Genomic DNA, 22,930 nt, shown 5'->3' with positions numbered 1-22,930 from the left:
TTCAACTACTGGTGCTGGGAAAACTGGGCAGCCACATGTAAAAATCTCAAAGTAGACCCTAGCCTATCACCGTGCACCAAGATCAACTCAAAATGGATCAATCAGACCTGAATCCCTGAAACTACTGAAGGACAGAGTAGGAAAGATGCTAGAACTTATAGGCACAGGTAGGAACTTCCTGAATATAGTCCCAGGGCCACAACAGATAGGGGAAAGACTCGACAAATGGGACTACTACAAATTAAAAAGTTTCTGCACAGCTAAAGACATAGCCACCAAACTAGAAAGACAGCCAACCATATGGGAAAGGATCTTTACCAGCACAGCAACAGACAAAGGCCTAATATCCATCATCTACAGAGAACTAAAAAACTAACCTCCAAACCCAGTAAACCAATTATTAAATGGGCAAAGGAGCTAAAGAGAGACTTCACAGAAGAAGAGATAAAAATGGCAAAGACACATATGAGGAAATGTTCAACATCCCTGGCAATACAGGAAATGCTAATAAAAACAACCCTGAGATACCACCTCACTCCCATTAGAATGGCCTATACTCTGAACTCAGGCAACAACAAATGCTGGAGGGGGTGCGGGGAAAGAGGAACCCTTCTTCATTGTTGGTGGGAGTGCAAATTAGTACAACCACTTTGGAGAACAGTATGGAGGTTCCTCAAAAAGCTCAATATAGACCTACCCTATGACCCAGCCATACCACTCCTAGGCATCTATCCTGAACAACAGGTATCAGGATATCATAAAGACATCTGCACATCCATGTTTATAGCTGCACAATTCTCAATAGTCAAAATATGGAAACAACCCAGATGCCCCACTACAGATGAATGGACCCCAAAAATGTGGTACCTATACACAATGGAATACTACATAGCAATTGGAAATGATAAAATATTGGTATTCACAGGGAAATGGTCAGAACTTGAACAAATAATGTTGAGCGAGACAAGCCTAGAACACAGAGAACAAAGGAGCATGGTCTCCTTGATATATGACTGTTGGGGGGCGGGGACAGTAGAGACCAGGTCTGCGAAACAAAATAATCTTGTCAAATAAATGGTATTTCCACAGGTTTGGGTCAGCGACCTTACATTAAGCAAAAACAACTCCAAGAGAAGGACACAGGGGGATTCTATTGTTGACGTTACGTTGAAAGTTCTAGGTGAATTTCCTTTGGCGTATGCTACGTGGTTACTGTATATGTTTTTGGTACATTGTGTATTGTATATATGTCAACCTGATCTAGGGAAGGGAAAGAAAAATGAGGGTGTAAGATATCACAAGAAATGTACTCACTGCCCTATTATGTAACTGTACCTCTTTTGCACAGCACCTTGTCAACAAAATTTAATTAATAAAAAAAATGTTGGGAGACTTGATGGGCTTCATTGGCAGTCATACCAACATACCAAGTTTAGTTCTGAGCGGTACCTACTTCATAGCTTTCAGTATTTGACGCGGTCGATGTACTGGACCTGACACTGGGAAGTTGGAGGAATGCGCGATACATCCCACAAAAGGGAGATGTTACAAAACTCACATACACACAGGAGACTGTAGTTTCCTTTAGAAACACCTAGGCAAGCCGGAGACTAGTGGCTGTTTAAGCACACACACACACACACACACACACACACACACACACACACACACACAGCATGCGCATGCGCATGCGCGCATACAAAGGAAGCAGGAGATGCACATGTTAGCTGATTTTCTTTGGGGACCATCATGTATCTGTTAGGTCTTACTCCCCCTGCTTTTCCTGAAGGACAGCGTAGTCTTACCAGACACCTACCCAAATTGGCAGTCACCTGCAACTTCCAATCACCTGTCAGTCAGCAGAAGGACTCCAGACTCCAAGGTCACTTCCACATCTACTGAGGCCACACCTCCTCCTCTGATCTTTCCCTCCAGGACTTCTCTCCACCATCAGTCAGGCTGCTGGCTCAGAGCTACTTGCCACTTGCTACAGTCTTCACACTACACACTGCGCTCTGCACACCTACACCTGGTACAGGCCAGAGATTTGGTTCTCCTAATAAACTCTATTCTGCCTGAACTGGTGGCCGTCTCCTTTCGCCAATCTTTACAATATCCTCCTCATCAGAAAGAGAAGACGAGAGCTGAGCAGCACTTTCTGGAAGCTACCACGTTGCACAAGACCCTGCTGTTACTTTGGCCATCATTTTTCCTTTGACGAACACAGGGAATTGTTGATTAAAATAATGCTTAAGTGAATGTTCACTAGTAACACTGGGGGCACCCAGGATATGTGGGTCAGCAAGCCCCCAGCAGAGTCCTGGCATGAGCTTTGTCTCCCCTGGACAGGCCCATTACAGGTAGGCAGAGCAACTCTGCAGTGATGTGGACCAGCATGAGGCTGTACCAGTGCTCACACAAATACAACTGGATTTGCCCCCAAAGATCTTACTGCTCTCTTCCAGTGAGCATTTCATACAAGGTCTCTATGAATAAGGTTAGGATCTGGAACACGGTGGAGATCAAGGATAGGAGTCATTACCACCTGTGCCTGCTGGTAACATTTACCAATCTCAAAGACTCAGACTGGGATGGATATGTGTTTTCATTGCTATCCAGGAGCAAGGATTTGGAAAGAATGCATACGGACTGCATTTTTTCCCAAAAGACAAGGGCTTTTGGTGTTTACAATAAGTCACTTACTAGTTGCACATGATCAACCTTATCTGGATTCATTCACAACATCACAAAATTGATTGTAAAGTATCAATTGTTGGGATGACCAAGTCACTCACACCTGTATTCCCAGCTACTATGGAGGCAGAAATAGGAGAATTGCAGTTTGGAGCCAACCCAAGCAAAGTAAGCTTGTAAGACTCTTGTCTCAAAGATATAGAATGGGTATAGTGGTGAATGCTTCATCCTAGCTACATGGGAGGCATACCTAGGAGAATTGGGATCCAAGGCTAGCCAGGCACCTTTCAGATGACTGACAGGCTGATGTGGTCAGAGTGAAGGATAATCTGTTCCTCAACTTCTATCTTCCAAAACAGTTGTGACAGACAAGAAAACTTCCAGAAGCGACAGCAAGCTCCATCTATCCCTGCTGCTTCCCAAATCAGCCTTGAGAGAGAACCATGCGTTCACAAAGGTTTTGAAGAAACTGTGTTAGATGAATGAGTATGACTGATGTAGCAGTCACTGATTTTTCTTAAAACTTGGGGGAAAATTTGCTTTAAAAAATTTACTAACCCTGGGGCTGGGAATATAGCCTAGTGGCAGGAGTGCTTGCCTCCTACACATGAAGCTTTCGGTTCGATTCCCCAGCACCACATATATGGAAAACGGCCAGAAGGGGCGCTGTGGCTCAGGTGGCAGAGTGCTGGCCTTGAGTGGGAAGAGGCCAGGGACAGTGCTCAGGCCCTGAGTCCAAGGCCCAGGACTGGCCAAAAAAAAAAAAAAAAAAAAAATTTACTAACCCAGAAAATTGACCTGATTTACATCATTAAGACTTTCTTCTTAAAGTGTTGGCTTTACCCCACACTGTTTAGTGAGGGTGAATATTGAAAATGATGATGAAATTAGACTCTGACCCCAGTCAAGAGTGTGAGCAAGGTAAGTCTACTTTTTGACAATGGTCAATAAATCATATGACAGTTATCCTGGCACTTGAAAATTCTGTCTGCCTCCTATGTGCCAGGCATCATGCTTGAAGTTGAAAGCAGGAGAGAAACACTTCTATGAAGAGGAGCACAGGAACACAGAAGAACAAAGGCAGAAGGAAAGAAGGGGAAATAAAGATTAAAAAATAATAGACACTGGTGGAATGATCTTAGAGTCCTTTGTCATTTCCCATGGGATCCCTGATTTTCAAATGAATATTGCTTATAGCTCTAGCTATGGTTTTTCCAACTAGGGGGTGCTTAGCACAAATGTGGTTCTATCCAGTTCCAGGAGCTCAATGGAGGAAGAGTAGGAAGAGGAGGAAGAAGAGGAGGAGAAGAAGGAGGAAGAGGAGGAGGAGAAGGAGGAGGAGGAGGAAGGAGGAGGAGGAGGAGGAGGAGGAGGAGGAGTTGATGATGATGGTGGTGATGATGATTGGTGACAATTATTACTATTATTTTTCTAGAAATGGAACCCAGGGCATTTCACATCCTAGACAACTGCTCTTACAATGAGCTACAACCATGATGGGCACCCATGAATACATTCACATATATTTTAATTTTTATGGTCTTTCTCTCTTATTTACCTCTTTATGATTATCTCTTAGTAAGTTTTGCTTTGTATCCCCTAGAAAACACACACTTGAGATAAATTATTTAATTACTCACTAAAACTGCTCTAGCACTTTAAGTAATACTTCCAACATGGCAACTGTTTGATAAAGGAGAAAAGGATTAGAAGATGGCAAAGGAAGAAATAATGAAAGGAAAGGCCAGAGCTAAGGGAGAACAGGGAGAGGAGAGAAGACAATGGGGTGAGAGGAGGAGAGGAGAGAAGAGGGGGCAGAGGTAAGACGGGGTGAGGAGAAGCTGAAGAAGGCATGGGTGAGCACTTTACGTGATGCATTCATACAGAACAAATGCTTCCTTGCCTGCGTTTTGATGTGAGAATGAAATGAACAGACTTTAAAAGAGGAGGATTTCTTGAACTAGGGCTAGCATAACACTCAGTCCAAGGTCAACATGAATACTTACTGACAGAAAGGCCTTGGAGAAGAGAGATGGTGATGGTGCTCTGGAAGGAAAAAGGATAATGGAGAAGGAAACCACTGAATTGTCTCCAGTGTGAACCTGGACTGGATTCTTCCCGTGTCTGTTTTTGGGGGATCGTATTGTGAAAAAGATGTGAACACACAGTAACCAGAAGAGCAGTACTCTATCTCAGTGCCTTCCTTCCATCTGGAACATTCCATCCAGTATGGAGAGCTCCACAGAGCATGTGCTTTGCAAGTAAATGAAACGCAATGACACGTAAATGCGGTGCGTGATCGCAGGTGGCTGTGGGTGATGGAGAGGGTCTCTGTGTGTTCGAGAGGGGCTGTGTGATCAAGGGTGGTTGTGTGTGATTGAGAGGGGCTTAACAAGACCAGTAGTTGTGAAGATCTGTGTGTTGAGGTCTTGGTTTTGCTCTTTGTTTTTCCACAGCCTTCCTATAAAAACCTATAGTTGTAGGTAACCTTACTATTTCTTTTCTACTAGTCTGAATTAATATTTTATTAGTTACTATTGCCTTCAAAATATGTAAAGTGTAACTGTCTATATATCCACAACATGACAGAACATTAGCTCTTTGATAGCAGAGATGTATATTTATTTTTCCAAGACCAGATCTTGAATTGAAGATCTGATGCTTTCATTCAAAGGCTGGCACTCTACCACCTGACTCATGCTCTAGTCCTTATATTTGTTTTTCTTTTAAATTATTTTTATTTTCTTTAGGTAGTTGTTCAAAGGAGTTGCCATTAAACAAAGAAATTTATGAGTACAAAGCATCTTGAGCAACATCACTCTTTTTTTAACATTCCAAAGCATCCCTCCCAACTTACCCTTTCCCAAGCATTTATTAATTTTGTAGGATATACATTGAATTTTTGGCTGGACTCTACCCCCTTCTCCTCTTCATTCATCTACCCTCTATTTGTTTTTATTGTGGATGCTTCTAATCTACTATTTTACCTACATCTGGAAAGAGCCCCACTACATGATGAATGCCAGCTAAATATTTTCCAGAGAGTGACTCAATAAACCTGAGGGATATTTTCCATGATTGTTTGATATCCTTTCTTGGTACTGGTGGTGGAAAGGGTAAGGCTTTCTCTTTTAAAATATTGTTTCCATTATATCTCAAAGAATTATGAATGAGGCTCTGATTGACTCTAGTGCCTAGGAATGAATTTCTAACTAATTCATCTTATTATGATCTAGTTCAATGATTTTTAGTTTATCCCAGCATCTAATAATAATATCCATTAAGTTGTATATTATAAAACCAACCCTCAAAACTCAGTGGCCTTTCACAAACAATGTATTATCTGAGAAAGAAATTAAGAAGCTCATTTCAAAATAGAATAAAAAATGAAATGCTTAGAAATGAAGTTAACCAAAGAGGATAATGATCTATACACTGAAAACTACAAAACATTGATTAAAATATGGAAGAACATATATTTCATTTAAACAATGGAGATATTCCATGTTCACAGATTGGAAGAATTAAAGTTTGCTAAAATAATCATTCTACCTCGAATAATCTACTAATACAAAGAAACAACCAACAAGTAAAAAAAAAGCCTGAGAGATGGGAGAAAATATTGCAATTAATAAGGGCTAATATCCAAAATATGTAAGAAACACATTACTCAGTTACTCAGTAGCAAGATGTATCCATATGTCCCTGGATAAACATGATCAAAGTATATAAAGCTATCTCTCGGAAGAGTCAAATGGCCAAAGGATTTATGAAAGCATTAATAGTGGTATGCCAAACAAATATCTGCACTCTTATGCTCATTTCAGCATAATTCATAATAGCACCCTAAATGCAAAGCAAAGGATGGCCAGATAAAGAACACTGTGGCAATGCTACTTAGTCTCAATAGAAAGCAATTCTCGGTTGAGACAATATGAATGGGTTTGAAGGACATTATACTTCATAAAATAAACCAGACAGAAAGATAAAACTAGATAATCTCATCATATGTGGGATATAAAAAGTTGATCTCATAGAAACAAGAATGGAGGTAGAGTGGAAAGGGATAAAGAAATATAAGACTCTGACCAGAGGATGTAAACTTTCAGTTATATCAAAGGGCAAATTTTAGACATATAATGAATGGTGACTGAGGTAATAATAATGTACTATATGTCTAGTACTTACTAAAGAACAAAAGTTAACATTTCTCACCACAATACATAGTGTAGTGAAGAGACATATGTTCATTACTTTGAGCAATTTTTTTGCCAACGTATCCATAGATTGAAACATCACATCATCCTTAATAAATATTATCCAGACATGATGGTTCAAGCCAGCAATTCTAGCTACATGGGAAGTAGGAGACTGGGGGACTGTAATTTGAGGTCAGCTCAGGCAAATACTAGTTCATGAACTCCACCTCAAGCAATGGCACATACCATTATCCCCAATGACATGGGGAAGCGAAGGAGGTGAATCACAGTTCAAGTCAGCCCACACATAAATTGAGACATACTTTGAAGATAATCAACCTAAAGGGCTCGGTTGGAGGCATGGCTCAATTGGTAGTGTGCCTATGTAGCGAATTCTGGGCCCTGAATTCAATCCTTAGCACCATGAAGGAAAACAAAAAACAACCTTCTATAGTTTCATGCTAATAGAAACAAAACATTTTGTATATATTTAAGATAGTCTGTAATTTAAAATATGCTAAGACCATAAAAATATATTCTACTCTAGGGTATGAATTTTGGCATTCTAACTTTAAAACAACTAAAACTAGCAGCTCTGTGAGAATTCTATTACTGAATATAAAGCTTACTCATAGTTACTAAGGCAGAGTATATCTAAAAGTTGCATCATTATTGAGAATATTTACTGCCATGACACAAAGTAAAAAGTAAATAATAATTCTAAGAGTACAATGAATGGCAGTTACTCTTGACAATGCTTGTGACTAACACAGAGAAATGCCATACAATATTATCCAATAGATTTTGTCAACAAATTATTTGCTAATAATTTAGGGGGTGTGTGTGTGTGTGTGTGTGTGTGTGTGTGTGTGTGTGTGTGTGTGTCTGTGTGTACTAGGGCTTGAACTCGGGTACTCATACTCTTACTCAGCTTTTTCACTAAAGGCTGATACTCTACCATCGGAGCCAAACCTCCACTTCCAAGATCCAGTCTTATTAGGAAAATGTTCCTTAGTAAGACGTATTTTGCTAGCACATGGATTCAAATTTGACCCATGTGTACAACTGATTAGAATAGTTCTCCTGAATGGAAAATGAAATTTTCTTGTTTCATTTCCAAAATCTTCACAGTAAAAAAAGAAAGTTTTCAGACTTAGACAAGAATCTTTGATGTAAATGATGGCCGTTGAGTGGAGCATGTTGGTGCACTCCTGTAATCCCATCTATTGAAGAGGCAGAAGCCAGAGGATCAAAAATTTGAGACCAGTTTGGCAAAGTTAACAAAATATCTCAAAAACAAAATGCAAAGAGTCAGGGGTGTAGTTCTGAAGAGCTTGCTTAGCAGGAAAAAGGCCCTAGGCTTAATCCCTAGCACTGTAAAAGAAAAATATAACTAGTGTAAAAAGTATTCATCTGCCATACCTTTAATTTTTTTAACACTGTGCAAAGCATTTTATTGACTCAGTCCCTCTATGATATGAAAGCATAAACTGAACGCATAATCTCAGATCCACACAAGTAGCAGCAGAATTGTTCCTATAAGTTTTCTTTTTTTTTCTTCAAATTTTTATTATCAAACTGATATACAGAGAGGTTACAGTTTCATATGTTAGGCATTGGATACATTTCTTGTACTGTTTGTTACCCTGTCCCTCATACCCTCCTCTCTTTTCCCCTTTTCCCTTTCCCCCCGTGAGGTGTTCAGTTCACTTACACCAAACAGTTTGGCAAGCATTGCTTTTGTAGTTGTTTGTCTTTTTTTACCCTGTGTCTCTCAATTTTGGTATTCCCTTTCAATTTCCTACTTCTAATACCAGTATACACGGTTTCCAAAATACTCAGGTAAGATTACAGAGATAGTGTAGGTACAACCACTGGAAGGTGATACAAGAACATCATCAATAATAGAAGCTACAGATACAGATGGGACATTGAAAGTAGTTACAACTGTGATATATCAATTGTTTCCATAACATGGAGTTCATTTCACTTAGCATCATCTTATGTGTTCATAAGGGTATAGCTATTGGGCCTTGTGATGCTCTGCTATGACTTGCCTAAACCTGTACTAATTATTCCCAATAAGGGAGACCACAGAGTCCATGTTTCTTTGGGTGCCATACCTTTAATAAAGGAAGCTAGGCTGGATACTGATGGCTCGGACCTGTAATCATCTCTACTCAGGAGGCTGAGATCTAAGGACCAAGATTCTATGGTAGATAGAAAAGTCCATGAAACACACACACACACAAAGAAGTGAAGGTGTGGTTCAACTGGTAGAGCTCCAGCCTTGAATGAAAAAGTCAAGTGAAAATGTGAGGCTTTGAATTCAAGCAGCACAAGAGAAAAAAGCATATAAAAGGTAAAGACTTTTATCTCATCACAAAGTATTTCATGTTATAAATGTTTATTTCACTCCAAATACTTAAATGTAATAATTTAAAATAGTGATGGTTTTTTTTATGTCATGGACACTGTTTCCTGAATAATTTAAAACTGCCATGTTTTTAGTTTCAGGAAATATTCAGTTTAATGTACATACTATATGCTTACACGTCTAAGAGTGCATGTCGCTTTTCATAATATTTTTAGAGTCCAGAAAATTGATACATATTACTTGCACATAGGCATGCGGCAAAGTACATCTAATGTATGATGACCAAACAAGAAAGCATAGATAGAGCTTTCTATCCATCCACTTTGGGATATTTGCAGTCAGGAGACTCTGAATGTGGTCTTACAGAAACGAAACTGCTTTCCATCTTTTTACTGAAATGATAGAATCCTAAATGGCCAAACTGGTGAGTATGTACTTTCAACATTAAGGTTTTATTGCAACAGCTGCTCAAAAACTCATTAACCATGTATGTGAGGCAGAAAGGCAGTCAGATCATTCATTGGATGATAGCGGATCTGAAGTGAGCGCTTCCACTGCAAGGCCCACACTGGAGCCACATCTCCACCTTAGCTCCGCACTGGCTAGTCTGGGGATTGGATCTTAACTGTTTTTTTTTCAATGTATAGCTCTTTTCTTTTCTTTTGGTAATTTTTTTTCTTATTTCTTGTCAAAGTGATGTACAGAGAGGTTACAATTTCATATATAAGGACATGGTACATTTCTTGTACTGTTTGTTAACTCCTCCCTCATTTCCCCACTTCCCCTCCCTCTCTTCTTCTCCCCTCATGAGTTGTTCAGTTGGTTTACACCAAACGGTTTTGCAAGTATTGCTTTTGGAGTCGTTTATCTTTTTATCCTGTGTCTCTCGATTTTGATATTCCCTTTCACTTTCCTAGTTCTAATAGCAGTATATACAGTATCCAGGGTACTCAGATGAGATACAGTGATAGTGCGGGTACAACCACAGCAAGGGGATACAAGAGGAGCATCAACAATAGAAGCTACAGTTTCACATAGCACGTTGAAATTAGTTACAACAGTGATATATCACTCGCTTCCATAACATGGAGTTCATTTCACTTAGCATTATCTTATGCATTCATAGGGGCATAGCTATTGGGCTCTTGTGATCCTCTGCTGTGACTAGCCTAAACCTGTGCTAATTATTCCCTATGAGGAAGACCAGAGAGTCCATGTTTCTTTGGGTCTGGCTCACTTCACTTAGTATAATTTTTTTCCAAGTCCTTCCATTTCCTGACAAATGGGGCAATGTCATTCTTTCTGATAGAGGCATAGAATTCCATTGTGTATATATACCACATTTTCCCGACCCACTTGTCTACTGAGGGGCATCTGGGTTGATTCCATATTTTAGCTATGACAAATTGTGCTGCGACTTCTCACGGAGGTGCACACCTGAGCCACCGTCGGTGTGCAGAGCAGCCATGTGTACCTTCCTCCCGCTGACTGCATCTGGGCACACCACTCTGTCCACCTTCAATATATTCAAGAGCCTTGCAGATGTTTCTGCCCGGGTTGTGGCCTGGCACTCCAGTTCTCCCAATTTCAGCTTCCGCAGAGCTAAGATTACAGAGTGGTGCCACTTCCTCTCCTCTCCCCACGAGCAGAGGTGGTCTTGTGAATTTTCCTGCCTGGCTAGCCTTAAACCTAGATCCTCTGGGGATCAACCCTCAAGTAGCTAGGGTTACAGTTGTAGGTCACCAGCACCCAGCTAAAATAATTTAAATATAATTTTAATGGACACATTTTATGAGAACCAGCAGAACTTTTCAACAAACACCACCTCAGGGTATCTCTAAATTTAAGCTGGCACCATGCACCTCTATGCCTTCAACTAAGTTAGGATTACAGGTGTGCACCCCTAGGCCTGGCCCCCTAAAATTTATACTTAATACTCAAAATCAAGACAATTTGCTCAAATTCAAACTTCTGTTTGGGAAAAAAAATGGTCTTAATTTGTGAAATAATTGAAGTTATATAAGTCCTAAAATACCAGTTTTATATGTAAATATGATACATAACTCAACTTGTGCTATCCAGTGAATATTTTCTGGTATATCACCACAATACTCAGCTTAATTCTGTTGCTTCTGGCACACCCTTGAGATGCTCTTCATTTTACAGTAAATGGGAAACATACAGTGAGAGCTTTATGTGTATAATTTGAGGTTGAGTTTACTCCTATACCACACAGACTTGGGTTAGTGCTTTTATTGTAAATAATTTACACAAGAAATGCTGCATCATGAAACTGAGGTTAGGGAGGTTGTTATTTAAGCAAACAAAATCAATCCCAAATCATTTTAAGACTCTGAGCTCTGTGATTTATCTTCCAGCAAAGACTGGTGGGCAGGACGCAGGGGATGAGCTGGAGGCCCCTGGCCGCATTAGGGCTCCTTGGAAGGCTCCTCCAAGACTCCTTCTCTTTCCTTCCCTTTTCATTTCTAATCTCAGTTTTGCTTTAACATTTTACACCTTTAATTTCCCCCAAATCCAAGAAGCAATTCACATTTCCTTTTGCAAAGAGAATAATTACTATGTAACTTTATTTGAAAAGCAATTGTTATTATAATTATTATTATCATTATTTTGCTAGTACAGGGGACTGAACTCAGGGCCTTGTGTTCTTCTTTGGCTTTTTCACTCAGGGCTGATCCTCTACGACTTGAGCCATACTTCCACTTCCGGCTTTTTGCAGGTTAATTGGAGATAAGAGTCTCATAGATTTTTCTGCCTGGGCTGGCTTCAAACACTGATCCTCAGGTCTCAGTCTCGTGAGTAGCTGGGATTACAAGTATTAGTCACTAGCACCCAACTTTGAGGAGCAATTTCTTTAATTTAATCTTATTATCAAGGTGTGTATAGAGGGGTAACAATTACATACGCAAGGTAGTGAGTACATTTCTTATCATACTTATTATCCCTCCCTCATTTTTCTCCCACCCCCCAGTAGTACAGTTAATTCCTAACATATTGTCTTGTGAGTACTGCTATTGCAATTTTTAAAAATATAATGCTATTGTTATTATGAAGGTACTGTACAGAGGGGCTACCATTTCACAATTCAGGTAATGCATGCATATCTCTTTGATACTTATTTTTAATGAAAAATGATTTAATGAAAAACACACGCTCCTAATTTCCTCATGAAGGAGAAGCGGGAGACCCTGAGAAGGAAATCTTTGGTGTGAACCCCCTGAGCACAGAGAGGAGGGCGGTGTCTGGGGAGGGGACTGTCACCCTGTGGCTGTCCCTGCTCAGCTAGAACAGAAGCCTGGGTGTAGAAGCGCCTGGAACTTCCCATCAACAAAACAGGAGAGCTCTCGAACTGCACCTTTCCACAGCTTCTTTTACTTTTTGGTTTCTCTTAATTCTGTAATTCACCCTTCCAACACTTACCGAGCAGGATACTGTCTATCAGCCACTCCGGCACGTGCTCACCTGACCAAAACACAGAAAACATTCGCGTCCCAGCCCCCAATTGGATATCTTCAAATGGGAGGACAGCAAAAGTCAGCACTAGTATCCCCTAACGGCAGGGCCCATGGCCAAGCTTTCAAGCATTAGAGGAGACAGACACGTGCTCTCATTTGCCTGGGGGCTTGGCCCAGGCTTCTAGGAGGAAGTGGGGGGGCATTATGGGTGGGTCAAGTGTAACTGGGAGGTGTGGGTGAATGCAGACTGTCAGGGAAACTGTCAGCAGAGGTGGAAGGGAGGCAGAGTATGGGGAACTGGAAGTGGGGGGCTGGAGGTGACAGCCACGGAGCGGGGAGAAGCCCAGGAATGCTGCCCTACAGTGACTTCCCTACCCAGCCCTCCTACAGGTTCCCCAGGCTACCACTCCTTCTGTCCCAGTTCTCCTTTTGTAACAAAACTAACAATAGGACTCATCTGCTATGCTGCTGCAACAGTAACATGTAGAGCATGTGGCCAGACTGCTCTATGGAATTGAGGAATTATCAATAAAATATGCCTAGCACAGAGTGACCAATTGTCCGTAGAGACTATTACCTTTACGGATTCAGAGCAAAACCTAGGATGGAAAAGATGTTTATCACTCATGCACATGCACTCACACAGGTGTACATGCACATGCCTATGTATCCATCAGGTGCCCACATGTGTACACACATGCCCACACCTAGAGCTACATACACACACACACAAACTGGTGCGAGATGCACTAAGGTAGAAGCAAGAGTAAAGGAAGCAAAGAACCAGTGAAGCCTCCCATATATACCAGGGGGACACCTTGCCAGGGATGAGATGGATGAGCCAATGAAGCTTTCGCTGAGACCTCTGCTCTGCCCGATCAGAATACAGATCACAGATCCGAGGTGGCATCCCTCTCTCCCTCTCTGCTTCCAAAGGACTACAGACAGACTCTCACAAGAAGTGGATTTGGTGTTTCTGGTAATGAAAGATCCACATGAACCCAAAGCTTCAGCTAATGTGAGGAATGCCAGTCCGTGAGTCAGACTTTCTGTCACCGTGACATTTGAAGTATACAAGGAGAAGGTATATCCTGGCCGACACTTTCAGCCCACACTTGCGGGCTCCCTGGTGAGGCCGCACAGGACAGGCTGGCGAAGCGAAGTCGCTCACCACTCCTTGCAGCCAGGAGCAGAGAGAAGAGAAAGAAACAAGGAAGCCAAGATGTACATTCCAGAGGACACCCTGAGGGATGACTTCCTCAACGATGCCCCCCAACCACTGCACCACCTCCCAACTGCATCACCCCGTTACGAGTCCCCGAGGACCACCCTTCATTACATCACAGCCTTCAGAATACAGTCACTTCCCCAAAGCCCACAGCTGGTAAGGAAGCTTCCAACTCCACGAGCCTATGGGAAACACGTCTTACCCATACCGTGGCATTTCCCAGAACAGGGCTCCAACTACCACACTTGGTGAGACATCCCACTGGGAAAGAGGGGGCAAAGGCCAGGCAGAGCCAAGAGCAGAGAGTGAGGGACTACTTAGATGTGACATCATAACTCTCCCCAGTACTGGGACAACTATTGTATAGAGAGAACACTCAACTGGGTGTGTTTCATTTTAAAACAGCCTCAGGATACAAGATCTGCGGGAGATTTCTATACACCCAAAGGTAGAATATCTATTCTTACTGACTTACTGGCTGACATAGCTTCCGGAAAAATCTGTCTCTGGGTTTTCAGGCTTTACATATACAGATCCGAGACCAAAAGATGGGAGTTGTGAGCATGTTGACAGAGGGTGTGGCTGGCCCCACTTGAAGGGAGGTGACAGGAGAGGTGGGATCAAGAGGTCTGGGAAATGTATTCAGCTCATCAGGTGTATAGCTGAGTCCCTGTGACGAATTCTTTTTTATTGTTATTGTAGAGGTGATATACAGAGGGGTTACAGTTATATGAATCAGGTAGTGATTACAGTTCTTTTTGAACCATGTCTCCCCATTGCGACTAGCTCTTAAGGACAAAGGTACTGTTAAAGGTCAGTACTGTCTTCCAAGCAAAGCAACTATTAATTTAGAGTTAGTATAACATATTAACTATCCTCTTATATTAACTATCATCTTACTGAGCACAATCTGCAAACTTTGTGCATCTTCATCTCATTACTCATCAAAATCTAAGCAGCCAGAGCCTGACTTCTCCATAAAAAGTTCCTCAGGAAGCTCACCAGTGTGCAGGGCATATTTGGAGGAAAATTGGACAGGAGACCTGACTTGAATTCTGGATTTGTTGCTAGCTAATCAAGGGATCTAATGTGAGACACTTTCTGCCTCTAGACTCACCACCCCCCCCATATTAAGATAACAAAGCCACTTTTTTAAAGACACAGAGTAATTAAGACATATCTATTTTAATACATTAGAGAATATAGGCAGTGTTAGTTACAAAATGATAGCTCCTTGAGTTACCAACATGCTTAGAATTCTGCATAACAGAAATTGCAGAAACAGTAATATACTATACCATATAATATAATATACCATATTAGTTCCTCTGCATTGACAAACTTTCAAGTCAATGAGAGAATAGGATGATGACCATAAAAGCTTCAGCTATCTAGCTCAGCACCAATGTCACAGCCCCAGGACCTATGAGAGATCCCAGAGATTTCTAGTTCTTTCTTCAAGGTATATGACCTTGAGTATGAAATAAAAAACTTCTGTAACAATAGCAACAACAACAGCAGCAGCAGCAGGTTATACTCCTTGAGCACTCATGAACCAGAGATGGTTCTAGGGACCTGGCTGAACTAACTGAATCTTCACCACAACCTATGTGATGGTGATGGTTATTTGTATCTTATACTTGAGTGGTAGAAACTGGGTCGGAGAGACGAGTGTCTAGCTCAGAGTCACCTACTATGCAACATTAAATCATTCAAGGACTTCTCACTGGCTGAGCTACTCTACTGGGGAAGGCATGAACATCGGCATGACCACTCCTCCAAGGATTCATCCTAAGCCATCCCTTCCCTTCCCTTCCCTTCCCTTCCCTTCCACATGATGCAGAACTCAGCTTGCCCTCTTGGCTGTGTCTGGCTCTTAACGGTGAAAACAACTACTTGTTATTCCAGGAACAGCAACTCCATCAATGTGAGTTCCTAACAGCTCTCTTTCATCCCTTGCTTCCATCCAGAATCTACTTAACATAAATTTGTCTTTACCGTGCTTGTTTTACCCTCTCCACAGAACACCAGACTTGATCTAGGCTGGTGAGTACCAATGTGAATTCACTGATTGAGAAATCAATTTGCTTTGGATATCAGGGGCTGAAGGAAGCAGGACTGCAGGCTTATCTACCCCACCACACATGACAGAACATCCACGACCTACCTGACCTTAGAGGACCTGAGTTCAGAGCAAGTCAGCTGTGCTGCCCCAGCCCCTGTGGAGGGAGCCTGGGGAAGAAACAAAACTGGATCCAGGTGTTGTTTTCCTTTTGCTTTGGGCAGCATTGAGGTTTGAACTCAGATCCTCACCCTTGCTAGGCAGATGCATGCACTACCACTCGAACCACACTCTTTTCTGGTTGAATTACTTTTCAGCCAGGGTGTTAGATTTCTGGATTTCGGTCCTCCTGTATCATAGCTGGGAAAAGTGGGATGTGCCACTCCATCTGGCTTTTAGTTGACATGAGGTCTTGCTAACTTTTTGTCCAGGCTGTCCTGGAACTCCAGTCTTCCCAAGCTCTACCTTACTTGGCTCACAGACATGAGCCAGGGCACTTGGCCAGTCCAGGATTTTAAAAAATTGTTTTATTGAGAAGTACCTCTAACAGATTGATGATTAATATTCCAATCCCAACTCGGGAGCTGGAAATAACTCAGCGGTGTAGTGCTTGCCTAGCATTTGTGAGGCACTGGGTTCTATCCTCAGTATCATACTCTCTTTTAGTTTTCTCTCTCTCTTTCTCTCTCTCTCTCTCACACACACACACACACACACACACACACACACACACACACACACACACACACACAGAATGAGATTGAAAGATCTTAGGCCAAGCATAGTGGTCATTCCTTTAATCCCAGATACCCAGGAGATGTAGATGGGAGGATTGTGTTTCCAGGTCAACTAGAGCACAAAGGTAGCAAGACTTTTGGAAAAAGCAAAACTTTAAAAAAATTCTTGTTATTGTAGAAGTGATGTACAAAGTGTTTACAGTAAAAAAGCACAATTCCTTCTGGACAATGTCACTGCTTCCTTCATTCTCTCCCAGTTAAAGACTTTTGAAGATTAGCACGACTTTTTGACAAATGAAACCCACCTCAACAGGTAAGTCAGGTGTGTGGTAGATGTGTATAATCCCAGATAGGCAGGAAGCCCGGGTAGAAGGATTCGAGGCCGAAACCGGCCTTGGTCAAAAACGAAAGATTCTATCTGAAAAATAAACAAAGCAAACCAAAAAAGAACCCCCAAAAAGTAAGTAGTAGAGTGCTGGCCTTGAGCACAGAGGCTCAGGGACAGAGCTTAGGCCCAGAGTTCAAGCCCCGGAATTGGCACACACAGGCACAAAAAGAATCTCGACTCTCCCTGAAGTGCTGCTCACAGGCCACACATCTACGAAGGAGTCAGACAGAGGACTTCTGTGCAATTTGTAATGACATAATTGAAACCAGGTTCACATTTATTTAAGTAGCATAGTTTTGATGGAATGAAAATATTTTAGTTAGTGGCACTACACTTCTGAGCAAAATTTACAGAGGTCTCCCCCGCTCCCTGGACTCCTCGCTTACTAGAAGAACGCTGATCTCGAAATAAAGCACGTGGGAAGGGGGAGGGAGTGTTAAGTTTCAGTCCTACACAATGGCACCTTTAACAAACCTGCCAGCCAGTCAAAAACTAAACAGGGTGGCTTGAAAAAAAAAGCCCATCACTGCTGCCAGTTAATAGTCACAAGACTCCAGGGGAACAGAATCTTACGATGGTTGTATTTAAAATGCTATCCCAAAACACGGGGCTTGGATTCCCAAGAGATGGTAGGAGCTTTTGCTATCAGGGTGGTGGGCCTAGAAGTTTTAAATTGAGAAAGGAGTCATTAGGAAAACAAAATGAAACACATATAAATATTTAAATGAGCACTTGGTGGTCTTGAAACTAAAACTACTTGTTTTGGTTATTTTCTTTCTTTCCATTACAAAAATCTTGAACATAGAGGAAACCATTTTTTTAAAGTGTATGTGTATTGGTACTGGGGCTTGAACTCAGGGTCTTGTGCTCCTTTGGCTTTTTTTGTGTAGGTTGGCACTCTCCCACTTGAGCTTTTTTCTTTTGTTTGATCGCTTCTGTTTCTTTTTTTGTTTGTTTGTTTCTGTTCTTGTTTTTTACTAATTTATTAGAGATAAGAATCTCATGTTCTTTTCTGTCCTGCCTGGCTTCAAACCATGGTCCTCAACTCTCAGCCTCCTGAGTGGGATTCCAGGCATGAGCTGCTAGTAAACAATGCTAATTTATACCGTATCCTAGATGCCACAAAAGGATGAGCTTTGAAATTGAGGCTATTGAATTAATTGGTGTTTACAACTCTGATGGTAAAATCCTAACTCTAACAGTGGAGAAATGATCCCAGCAGTAAGGTGAAGTCAACTCTAAATGAAAAGCTGGTGTTTCCATTACCCACCCTCCCAGGACTTACAGGAGTTTATACAATTCGATCGTTAAACAAATGCTGTAGGCTGAAAACCTAGTCTGTGTCAATCCAGGACATGAACGAGTTTGCCAGGCTCTGAAGTTTGTTTGTCCTTCTCTTTGATCCTTTTCAAGAATGCATTAATATTAATGCTACACATGAAACGGAGGTAAACGGCATTTGCAACACCTGGCAAAGGCCCTCCTCTGGCAACATTGGATTTTTTGAGAAGAAATTTATGATGTCTATAAATTCACCTTCAAGGTGCTTAGGGCGGAAAAGAAAGAACTCTTATATATATATATATATATATATATATATATATATATGTATATATAATTCAGAGTTTAACTAACCCTTGGTTATTGGTTACTTCATCAGAAACATTGGATCTTCAAGTTGGAACCTTAACTTTGTTAGAAATAAGCTTCACATTGGAGTTTAACTTTGTAAAAATAAAGTCTGTGATTGTTGACTTCCATTCAGTTGGTGCTTATTTGTTCAAAGCAGTTCTTTCCTAAGGAAACATAGGGAGGAGGGCAGGGAATGCACAGTTTTGACTTGTTCAAGTTGTAGGACAGTAAGGAAGAACAGTGGAGAACACTTGTGCACAAAGACATGGTTCCTATCAGAGGCTTGGGGATGGTGTTTAGGAAGTGATGTTTGGAGAGGCAGTTCCAACCCAACAAGATGGGAAGGGGAGAGCAGACCGGGAGAGGGCGGCTGAGAGGTCAGCCCTGCTACACAGAGCAGCTTCCTCCCTCCACTCCTGGGAAATACTTTTGGTTGTCAACACAGGTCCCACCTGAGCAGCTGGGTATTTTGAATCCTTGTCCCCAGATGAGGAACCAAGGTACCTCAGATGTGTGTGTGTGTGTGTGTGTGTGTGTGTGTGTGTGTGTGTGCATGTACAAGTGCTTGCATGTGTTATATCCCTATATCTGCTCTATCTACTAAAAAACTATATCTGCTCTATCTGTTAAGAAACATATACAAAGTTGGTACATTTATAAATCAGAGGTGGGAATGCTTCTGGAACCTTTAATATTGTACTTTTTTCAGTGTTGTAGACAACCTTCTTGGGCATAAAAGTAGGAATGCCCAATTGTGCTAAGTCAGATGACAGAGCCATGAATTTCACTTCCTAGTCTGGACATTCCCAGTCCCTTCCCTATTTCCCTCAGCACCTCAACTGTTTGAGACAAGGGGCAAGATCTATATTTATAAACCCAGATTTAAAAAATGTGATAAGTTGTAATGTACTCCATGGGGTACTACTGTTACTAATGGGGAATTGGTGTGTGAAAGGCTCTGCTAAAAATCTGGGTGAGATTTATGGTTCTGTAGTCTGTTGCTATGATCTTAGTTGCCTTAGAGACATTTTGATCAAGAAGTACTACGAAGTATTGTTGTCAGCATTGGGCACTACATGTGAACTTGGCCAAATGTAATCATCGTTCTCTATCCCTGAATTCAAATCAAAATGACCGTATCAAACCATGGTTTTTGTATGTTTGTTTTGTTTTGTTTTGTTTTTGTGCCAGTACTAATGCTTAAACACAGGGCCCCACACAGAGTGAGACTCAGTTGTTCTGCTTAATGGTGCTGCTCTACTACTTGAGCCACAGACTTGCTTCTGGCTTTTAGCTAATCAGCAATCAGTGTCTCCTGGTCTTCTTGTCTAGGATGGCTTCAAACTGTGATCCTCTCATCCTCCTGAATAGTTTAGGATTACCAGAGTAGGCCACCAACACCAGCATAAACACCATGCTTTTTTTTTTTTAAATCAAAATTGCAGCTGTAGGATGATATTTGGCTGTTACCAAATGTTAAAGCCACATTTGAACAACTGAATATTATTTAGTCATACAGAGGAATGCAGTTAGCATACATCCATCATGAATGTTTAAAAAAATGCAAAGTAAAAGAAGTCAGACACAAATGGTTACAGACTGCATCTATGTAGACAAAAGATCCAGAAGAGCAGTGTCTAACCGAATTGGAAAGTGTACTGGTGGCTGGTAGGTCTGGCTGGGAGGAACCAAGTATTCGCAATGTGGGCTTCCCTGAAGGTGTACATTGGGTCTGAAATTCATGTTCTGGCTGACTGCACAGGCTAACACCTAATTGTAAACTTTAAATGGGCCCATTTTATGGTATGTGAATTATATATCAATTTAAAGAACAACAGTCACACCATAAATTATATATCTTTAATAAGAAATACCTTGCCAGGCATAGGTACCGAAGGAATTATGAACTCAATAAAATGACCAAAAATGAATATTAACTTCAGCTCCGTAGATGTCTGAAAGTTAGCAGTGAGTGATGAGGGACAATGAGTAATTTATGAATATGAAATTCATACTCCACTAAAGAACCCCTCACTTTATTCAAGCAAGACTCTTTGGTCCATGAGGAATTTTGATGGTTTTATTTTATAGGGAAGGGCGTGTTTACTTCTTATTGCTTGTACTTGTGCTTATGAAAGTTCAGGAAATTTTCAGCCCACAAATAGGCTCCTCAAAGAAAAACTGACAAGTTAAAACTGTTATTACAGTCTATTTCAAACACCCCAGGGTTTCTTTAGTTTTAACTGAAAACATATGGATTGTATTTGGTCTACTTGAAATGCTTCTGTTTTGTCAAGTGACAATCAGATAGCCTACAAAAATGGACCATGATTTATTTTGGAAAGGCAGTATCTAGACAAAATATAAATATATTGAAATTTTCAGATCATAAATCCAAAATAAAATGGATATAAGATATCTACTTCCCTCTAAATACCAAAAAGAATTCTCAATTTGAAAAAGAACTTCTATGTACTATGCCATTTTTTTTTTTGGCATAAAAACATAGGAAATGCCGCTGGTGCCAGAAGCTCACATTTACAATCCTAGTTACTCAGGAGGCTAAGCACTGAGAATCACTATTGGAAGCCAGCCTGGGCAGACAAATACAGAGATTCCAATTTCAATTAACCAGCAAAAAGCCAGAAGTGGAGGAGTGGCTCAAGTGGTCAAAGCCAACCTTGAGTTAAAAAGGCTGATTGAGAGTTTGACACCTAGAGTTTTGGCCACACAACCATCCCAGACATACACAAGCACTGTTGGTCTTCACTTCCAAATCAGGTCTGATGAGAATGTTTTACTAACTTTTAGGAATCTGATATCCAATGCACTCTAGAGATCCATTACTTAAGCTGCTCTTCTGCCCTAAATTTATGGGGCAAAGCTTCTTGATTCATATCTATGTCATGCCGAATGGCCAAATCACCAGAATTTGCCATGCGCTTTATAATGAGTATCACAGATTCCTGTGAGTACGATGGCCCAGAGCTTTATGAGCCACCTGCAGAGTAAGATAAAGAGAGGTTGAGACACTCACAGTTGTAGGCAGGTGCGAGGCGGTGCTGGGCTTCGAGGCTGGCCAGTGTGATGTGGAAAATGATGTGCAGCAGCAGGAAGGAGAGGCTGGTAAAGCACAGGGACTTCAGCAACCGCCCCGTGTGTCCTGGGGAAGAAGGATGGAGAGAGTGAAGGAGGCGCCTGCCATCACCAGCCATCCCCCCAACCCCACCCCACCCCGCCCTCACTTCTTCCTCTTCAGCTCCCACACAGAACACGCTTCTCTGTCTTCCAGTATATGGACCCGCTGGAAGAGGCAGGCCATGTTAGCCATACCTCAGCTATTACTCCACCTGGGTAAGCTCTGCATATGTTAAAAACCCACAGTAACATTACATGTAACACATCATTACTGCGATTACATGACCTGTTAACCTGTTATTGCAGGCCCACAGAAAGAACCTCATCCAGAAAATTTTACAAGAAAATGCTACCAATTTTGAAGGAACAGATAACCCCAGCTTATAAAAAGTAGTTCCAGATCGTAGAAAATGGAAAATGGCCTAAAACATTTTATGAAGTTAGGATAGCTTTAATTATGAAATTAAGTGAACCTAGAAGAGAAAACTATAGGAAAATTTTACTGAACACAGGCAAAAATTAAAAAAATACTGTTGGCCAACTGAAATAACATAGTAAATGTTAAACTACATCATAATTACAATAAACTTTATTGCAGAAAACAAGTATGGTTTGAAATAAATCAATCTCTATGTGAAATTCATACACTAACAGTCTGATATACAATTTTCTCAATGGATACAAAAGAAACAGGTCATTAAGTTAACAATATTTATAAGCTCGATTCAGTGGCTAACATCTATAGTTGTAGATATTCACAAAGCTGAGATCAGAGGATCTCTGTTTCAGGCCAACCTAGGGCCCTCCCCCCCCCAAAAAAAGTTGGAGAGACTCCATCTCAATAGAAGATTTCCTCTAAGATCAGGTGTAAGACTTGCCATTCTACTCAACATGGTACTGAAAACTTTAGCAAGAAAAATCAGGCATGGAAAAAAGATCCAAAGAAGTTAAATTATGATTTCACAAAGAGGAATCCTTAAGATTCCAGTAAAAAAAAAA

At 41.1% G+C, this 22,930-nt stretch overlaps 1 protein-coding gene across 1 annotated transcript in view; it reads right to left on the bottom strand.

Annotated features, from left to right (window-relative positions):
* Nucleotides 1-22,930, bottom strand: part of Piezo2 (piezo type mechanosensitive ion channel component 2) — a 343,119-nt gene that overhangs the window by 204,363 nt on the left and 115,826 nt on the right. Inside the window, 1 exon segment of the mRNA XM_048363082.1 lies at nucleotides 21,831-21,956. Coding sequence (XP_048219039.1) covers nucleotides 21,831-21,956 — 126 coding nt within the window.

Source organism: Perognathus longimembris, chromosome 15 (assembly GCF_023159225.1).
Source record: "Perognathus longimembris pacificus isolate PPM17 chromosome 15, ASM2315922v1, whole genome shotgun sequence".
NCBI lineage: Eukaryota > Metazoa > Chordata > Mammalia > Rodentia > Heteromyidae > Perognathus > Perognathus longimembris.
The sequence above is the reverse complement of the archived record's forward strand: the minus strand, read 5'-3'. Positions and strand labels throughout refer to the sequence as shown.